This window comes from Trachinotus anak, unplaced genomic scaffold (genome assembly GCF_046630095.1).
Source record: "Trachinotus anak isolate AG129_WGS33_773 ecotype Australia unplaced genomic scaffold, CSIRO_AGI_Tana_v1 ptg000008l, whole genome shotgun sequence".
In the NCBI taxonomy this organism is placed as follows: domain Eukaryota; kingdom Metazoa; phylum Chordata; class Actinopteri; order Carangiformes; family Carangidae; genus Trachinotus; species Trachinotus anak.
In genome coordinates, this window is record NW_027273859.1 from 15,702,710 (window position 1) to 15,710,685 (window position 7,976).

At 39.5% G+C, this 7,976-nt stretch overlaps 1 protein-coding gene across 3 annotated transcripts in view; it reads left to right on the forward strand.

Annotated features, from left to right (window-relative positions):
- Window positions 1-6,784, forward strand: part of clip1a (CAP-GLY domain containing linker protein 1a) — a 29,061-nt gene extending 22,277 nt beyond the window's left edge. For all 3 annotated transcript variants that reach the window (XM_071483014.1, XM_071483015.1, XM_071483016.1), the window contains 8 exons: window positions 175-281; window positions 473-593; window positions 711-763; window positions 1,349-1,466; window positions 3,826-3,976; window positions 4,112-4,164; window positions 5,426-5,553; window positions 5,688-6,784. In XM_071483014.1, the coding sequence (XP_071339115.1) occupies window positions 175-281; window positions 473-593; window positions 711-763; window positions 1,349-1,466; window positions 3,826-3,976; window positions 4,112-4,164; window positions 5,426-5,553; window positions 5,688-5,916 (960 nt within the window). In that variant the 3' untranslated portion in view covers window positions 5,917-6,784. The remainder of the gene's footprint in view (window positions 1-174; window positions 282-472; window positions 594-710; window positions 764-1,348; window positions 1,467-3,825; window positions 3,977-4,111; window positions 4,165-5,425; window positions 5,554-5,687) is intronic.
- Window positions 6,785-7,976: the final 1,192 nt, after the last annotated feature.

Consider the following 7,976-nt stretch of genomic DNA (forward strand, 5'->3'; position numbering starts at 1 on the left):
CTCAATGCATCTTGGGTGCATTCACACCTGAACTTCGAGTTGTCTACTTGTGATTGGATCACCCAAGGTGGATGTTAAAGTGTGAACAGGGCCTAAGAGGAATAGAATGAAGTGAAATATTTAATGAGTGAATATGTCTTGTAGTTGTAAATATGTTTGTCATTATTGTTTTAGCTGGAAGCATCGAAGAAAGAGAATTCCAAGTACCAAGAAGATCTGAATATATCCAAAGATCAGCTTTGCACAGAAACTCAGAGGATCAAGAGTCTGTGCAAGGAAATGTGAGTATATCAACTTTGGCTGTTGACACAAAAAAAACATCTGTCTGATTTAAATTTGAATTGTATGATATAATCAGTGCATTACAGTAAAGACATGAGCCTAGAGATGTCTGACGGGGGTTTCTACAAGCCATATGATCTACATGAGTTGTCAGATTTTTGTAGATGATTCTAACATTTGTATTTCTCAGTGAGGAGCTTAAAGGAGCAGTTTCTGTGAAGTCACAGTCCCTACAGATATTGCAAGATGAGAACAACAAGCTGACTCAGGATCTTGATAATAATCACAAAGACCAGAGTGATCTTGTGAAGGTGCAACACTTTACATCTTTATTTTAAAAAATCTTACATAAATCTACAAGCATCAGATCATTTTGTGTTTTAGCTGTTGATCTGCTGATTGAATTTGAACAATGTTTTTTCCCCTAGCTTAAAGATGAGCGGTCAAAACTCAAAAAACAGTTGGAAGATTTGAAGCAAAGGTAAGACTCTACACAATCATTTTGTGATTCGGGCAGGTTCTCTTAAGCATTTTCACCAGTAGTATGGGAGTTTCTTTTATAGCCTGTTATCAAAATAAGCACAAATGTTTTCATCTGTGTGACACTTGCTAATATGCATTGCATTTGTGATTAAGCAATTGGTATGTCATGCTGTTCTTTTCCTTCAAAGCCTGCCAAATAATGCCTACAGGTACTCCGTGCTCTTAATATTATGTGATGTCAGTCGTCATCATCATGTGATAGTACAAATGTATTAACCACATGCATGTAGGCAGACAAATAGGAACACTAGCATGATACATCTTAAGTCATGATACAAAAAGTAATTTAACCCACAGCTCCACTCCACATACTTGACAGTTTCACATGTGCTTTCACTTCATGGTGTGTTTAATATCTTTTCATAGGCCATCTTACTATGCTCCTAGTAGTGGCCTAATAATTTTAGCTCCAGAGTCGGAGATCTGGTGAGAAACATTTTGATAAAATGGGGCCAGTTTTTCCCAGCCCAGAAATATTGTATATTGTATATCTGAGATTTAGTTGGTATTGTGTATTTGATAGTGAGAGCACCTTGAAGGAGCAGTTGGACAAGGAGAAGGCCGCCCTCCAACAGTCCATCCATAAAAACAGTGCCTTAATCTCAGACAAGGACCAGCAGGTGGAAAACCTGAAGAGTGAGGTGAGAATCTAATGCTTATTGGTACTCTCTTGTTGTCAGCTGGTATGGCAGATTATTGACAAAAATGGTTGAGCATGCACAAAATGAATTCAAGCAAGCTAAGAGTTGTACATAAAGTATTTGAAGCACAAACTTTAACTTCTTGATTTTATGCACCCTCACATCAAAACCTCCTCACTATTTTCTTTAACTCTTGTGGCAGATTCTGAGCTTTAGCAGACACAAGGTGCTTAGTCACAGCCTTTTTCAACTTTCTTTAACAGGATTGCCTGTTAAAGCCCCTACGTAGCTTTTGGTGTCATTTCCTTTTCATAGTCTGTAAACAAGACTATCGAATGACTGTAGATCTTAGACATTTCCTACATTGCAGAGGTTAACAGGATGTCACTTCTAGGTCAAAAAACTGTCCTCCTTTCATTTTTCAGTTTGAGTGAGCTCATGTAGCATCCTAGAGCCAGCCTGAAAGAAGATTAAAACCCAGTGACACATTTCTTCAGTCGTCTCAGTCTCAGTCATTGCATCCGGAAAGTATTCACAGCGCTTTACTTTTTCCACATTTTGTTATGTTACCTGGTACCTTATTCCAAAATGGATTGAATTCATTTTTTACCTCAAAATTCTACACACAATACCCCATAATGACAAAGTGAAAAAAGTTTGCTTGAAATTTTTGCAAAAATATTAAAAATAAAAAACAAAAAACATCACATGTACATAAGTATTCACAGCCTTTGCCATAACACTCAAAATTGAGCTCAGGTGTTTCCACTGATCATCCTTCAGATGTTTCTACAACTTGATTGGAGTGCACCTGTGGTAAATTCAGTTGATTGGACATGATTTGGAAAGGCACACACCTGTCTATATAAGGTCCCATAGTTGACAGTGCATGTCAGAGCACAAACCAAGCCATGAGGTCCGAGGAATTGTCTGTAGACCTCCAAGACAGGATTGTGACGAGGCACGGATCTGGGGAAGGGAACAGAAACATTTCTGCAGCATTGAAGCTCCCAATGAGCATCCAAGTTTGGAACCACCAGGACTCTTCCTAGAGCTGGCCCCCCGGCCAATCTGAGCGATCGAGGCAGAAGGGCCTCAGTCAGGGAGGTGACCAAGAACCCGATGGTCACTCTGACAGTGCTCCAGCGTTGCTCTGTGGAGAGAGGGGAACCTTCCAGAAGGACAACCATTTCTGCAGCACTCTACCAATCAGGCCTGTATGGTAGAGTGGCCAGACGGAGCCACTCCTCAGTAAAAGGCACATGACAGCCCGCCTGGAGTTAGCCAAAAGGCACCTGAAGGACTCTCAGACCATGAGAAACAAAATTCTCTGGTCTGATGAAATAAAGATTGAACTCTTTGGCCTGAATGCCAAGCGTCATGTCTGGAGGAAACCAGGCACCACTCATCACCTGGCCAATACCATCCCTACAGTGAAGCATGGTGGTGGCAGCATCATGCTGTGGCGATGTTTTTCGGTAGCAGGAACTGGGAGACTAGTCAGGGTCGAGGGAAAGATGAATGCAGCAATGTACAGAGACATCCTTGATGATAACCTGCTCCAGAGCGCTCTGGACCTCGGACTTGGGCGAAGGTTCATCTTCCAACAGGACAACGACCCTAAGCACACAGCCAAGATAACAAAGGAGTGGCTTCGGGACAACTCTGTGAATGTCCTTGAGCGGCCCAGCCAGAGCTCAGACTTTTAACCCGATTGAACATCTCTGGAGAGATCTGAAAACGGCTGTGCACCGACGCTCCCCATCCAACCTGATGGAGCTTGAGAGGTTCTGCAAAGAAGAATGGGAGAAACTGCCCAAAAATAGGTGTGCCAAGCTTGTAGCATCATACTCAAAAAGACTTGAGGCTGTAATTGCTGCCAAAGGTGCTTCAACAAAGTATTGAGCAAAGGCTATGAATACTTATGTACATGTTATATTTTTGTTTTTTATTTTTAATAAATTTGCAAAAGTTTCAAGCTAACTTTTTTCACTTTTGTCATTATGGGGTATTGTGTGTAGAATTTTGAGGTAAAAAATGAGTTTAATCCATTTTGGAATAAGGCTGTAACATAACAAAATGTGGAAAAAGTGAAGCACTGTGAATACTTTCCGGATGCACTGTATGTTATGCTTTCATAATCTTTAAATTTATTTTGAACTTGCACATTACTGTGTACTCTGAGATCTTGACTTGCCGAATTGAATTTGTGCTTGTTTTATTATTATCAATAAATTGTCATTTGGTGATGGATTTCACTTGCTATAATGACAATATGCTTTTAGAGGAAAGAGTAATATTTTCTCCAAAAAATATAAGCATGTTCCAACATTGAATGGCATGGGTTGTTTCTTCACAGCTGGCTGTACTGCGTGGGGAAAGTGCCTCGGTTAAGACACTGCAGGGTACAATTCAGCTCTTGGAGCAGGACAAGGCTAACCTACAAGACCGTGTTCAGAGACTGGAGAAGGACCTGGCTTCAGGCCCTGACACCATCAACAAGTCCTCAGGTAATACTGGGCTTTACTCATGCCCACAGCTAATATTTCTGGGAGCACTAAGGTCAGTTCTTTGTGAGGTGGCTTAAAAAAATCTATCTAGTCTACTCCTGTTTTTCACATAAATTTTTTTGTTGATGTTTCCAGGCGATGCGGTTTTGGACCAACTAAGGGAGGATAAGGAGACTGCAGAGAGTCAGGTATGTATCCTGTTGTGCTTCTCCTGAATATTACCAATCATAGGCATGGATAGGTGGGGTGGGTTTTTCGCCATTCATACACTTAGTGTAAAGATGCTTCCCTACCCTGCCCATAGAATTTTCAGCTTTGACAAATACATTTTCATCATATTTGGGGCAGTTGTATGGAAACAGACTTGCTGAATGGTGTTTGTGAAATGACTGCCCTGCTTACTCAGACATTTACTAACAAATACTACTTCTGATGTAACAGTAGACTGAACTTTACAGTTCACTGTTAACTTATGTAGCTGTAACAGTATAATGTTTTACAGAGGTGAAATGGGTCTCAACAGATTTGAAATTTCATTAAAAGCATATTAAGCCTCTGGCTTCATCTCAGCTCTTTACAGGGATGCTTGACATGACCAATGAATCGGTATGGCAGTTGTAATGGAAACATTCACCCACAGTGGTGGGATGACAGCGTGTCATCAGTCCCATAACCTTCACTTGCGTCTCATCCCCAGCCTCTGTTTATGATAAAATGTTATACTGTATTATCTGTGTCAGTGATGACTTGAGTGTGTTGTCTGGCAGTAGGTGGGTCCTAATTTGAATCTTTTTTTTTTTTTTTTTTTTTCCTTCTCCCTCCCCTTCTTTCTTAAATCCCAACTCCTTTCCTCTGCCCTGTCTCTGATGTTGGCAATGCTACACCACCATCAGGCAGCGGTTTGTTCATGTTTTACATCAGCTTCACTTGTGCATGTTTGTTTGTCACTGTCACTGTGGCTGTTATGTTTCGTCCAGTGGATCACATTGAAACTGGTGTCAAATCTACACACTGTCTTCCAAAGAAAAATCAAGTTTGATTTCTCAGTACCTGTAATTCCAAGGGAAAATTTCATTTATAGATGCCAAGAAAAAATCAGATCTGTTAAGAATCACTGTTACTCAGTAAGAAACGCTCATCATAAGTGGGTATTTTACAGACTCTGCTCGTGAGTCATTCCAAGCTTCAGTTTTTCTTTGGCTGACAACTCGGTGTAGTCAAGATTGATTTAATTATTTGGGTTATATAGCAAGTGTAGTTACTACTATCTGCAGTCCTTATCATAGAGTTGAAGCAAAGCCTTGGCACATAATACAATTAATACACTTCACAGGGAGACCCTATATCAATTCTTAAAATAAATTTTGTGTAAGAAAATTAGTTGATGGATAATAGATTACAATGCACCAGCAGCGACATTGATACTACTGTTTTGTATTTCCTTTACAGATTGAATTCCTGAATTCAGTCATTGTGGACCTTCAGAGGAAGAATGAGGAACTCAAGGACAAATTGGAGAAAGTGGCAGCAGCCGCTCTCAATGGAAATAATCCCAGTGAGCTGGATAACTATGATAGGTAAGTCACACTAATAGCAGACTTTCACACACTTCCATTAAATTAAGCCAGCTGCCAGCTGTGTGGCAGTACAACTCAATTTTTTATTGGTGGACAGCCAATTAGACACGGAGCTTCTTTCTTCTTCTCTGCAGCCATGAACAGGAAACCGTGAAGAAGAAGCCACCCCCAAGGCTGTTCTGCGACATCTGCGACTGTTTCGACCTCCATGACACCGAGGACTGTCCCACACAAATGCAGATGCCCGACTCACCTCCACACACTACCTACCATGGCAATAAGGGCGAAGAACGGCCCTACTGTGACATCTGTGAGGTCTTTGGCCACTGGACCGAATCCTGTAATGATGACCAGACCTTTTAAAGCCTTTTTAACCCTTGTCCGCACAATCACTATATTTGCACATCATGATTACGCAGTGCTTTTGGGGTTTTAGTTTGTGTGTGCATTTTGTGTGCTTGTTTTTGCCAAGCATCTTTATTGTCCACACCAGCCCTTGAGCACTCTTAAAGGAGATGGGTCTCCTCAGAATCTTTCCCAAAAATTCTGATATCCAGAGATAATATACAGCAGTTAACAGTTTGTATTTGTAATTGTAAATGACATTGGAGGAGAAAGGTTAGATATCCTGGGTTTGTTTGAGTGAGGGGATACTGTACGTGGACATATTGGTGTGGGAGAGGCCATGGTCTTCTACAGATCATTTAATTTATCAGTATCCTAACATTGCACAGCTTGTCGGGGGGTTACAAAGATAATATAGTGTCATAAAAGGTCTTTATTTGAAACTGTAAATTACTTGATTGAAAAACAATTATCAATTTTGCGCAAAAAATCGGTGAGCTATAGTTTATTTTTTTATGCCTGGAAATACTATGTACTCTTTAAAGGTTTGATAGTATGTGTGTAATTTTGTGAAAGGGGTGGGGGGGGGGTTAACTCTGTCTTGACAGAAGTGGAGCAGTTAAACACAGTGCTGTTTTTGGCTTTAAAAGGAACTTTATTTTATGGTCTTCATGAAGGGATTGCTGGACGATTGGTAAGAAAGAAGCAGTTAAACCTAAAGCACTTCACACTTACTGTAACCCCTCAGTTTCAGTGAAATGGCCCTTCCAATAAGTTTCTTTGCAAAACATAATTTCTGTATGAAACAATGAAATACTTAAGCATTTCTTCAAAAATGTTTTGAATATCTGTTTAAAAATAAATTAAATTTATGTATAAATTAAAATCCAAACATCTCTTAGTGGTTCAATTGAAAGCACTGTCCACACTGCATTATACTTGTACCCTGTTATCTAGAGGTCCCATCAAGAACAATGATCACAATACACTACATATGGCATCTGCATGATAGTTTACACAGAGCCCAAGAAACCAAGTATTCCAGTATTCCCAGTATTCTTACTGCCTCTGTCAGGTTGTATGTATGTAAATCAGTTTGTGATAATTTAATTAAACACAAAGTTAACTTAAAAAATACACACCATTTAAGCACAGTATTACAGTTTTAGGGGCCTCCAGTCCAGACTTTAGCTCCATATAATTTCAGGCGATGTACTTCAGCATTGCATATTTCTAAACAAATTTGCAGTCAGTTAAATTACTACAAACCAAGCGACACATAGTGAACCTGAGGCCTCCAAGGTCTGTGGGGGTCTGTGTCCCAGGCCTTTTGTTCACTTTGCCCTTTCAGTAATCCCGCTTTTCCAAGACATCAAGCACAGATTGCATCAATTCACAATAAAGAAAACAAGAAATGAGAACTATATGATGTTCAGAACCATCAAGCAACACAGATGACAACACAGAACACAGAAAGAATGTAATAAACACTATTATAAGTAACACTACATGTGTGCACATTCACAAGTGAATCAGATTATCAAGTAGGACTGTTTCAAAGTCCCCTTGATTATTATTTATAAGGTGTATACAAAGATGGTTTAAAGGACACTATTGTAAGTAGATGTAAGGCTTTATTAATGTATTCATCAACAACGATAACTCCTGTGGGCACCCATAAGTGAAGGCGGCTGTATAAGTAGATCATGAATGACAACACAGTTTTAATAATGTAAAATATGCATCATAGGGAAACTTAAAATTGTTGACAAATACTATAATAAACACTTGTAATGCCCCTTTAGCTGCATACTACTAGATCATAGTCTGCCATACATTTTTGTATACTGCTTAAAAACGTTAATTTGATGGACTTAAAGTCGTGTTTGCCATGTTTGCTCAGCTCATTGCAGCACTCTCCTTGTGAGTAAGTGACTTTCTTTCTGTATTGTAAGTATGTGCAGAACATTAATCTGTGTGCAGCATGTACCTTAACATTTAACAACTTTAAAGTTTCAAATAGGAACCTTCAGCCAGGTAATATACTTTTAGCAAGACAATCTGAATTTAGAAACAAA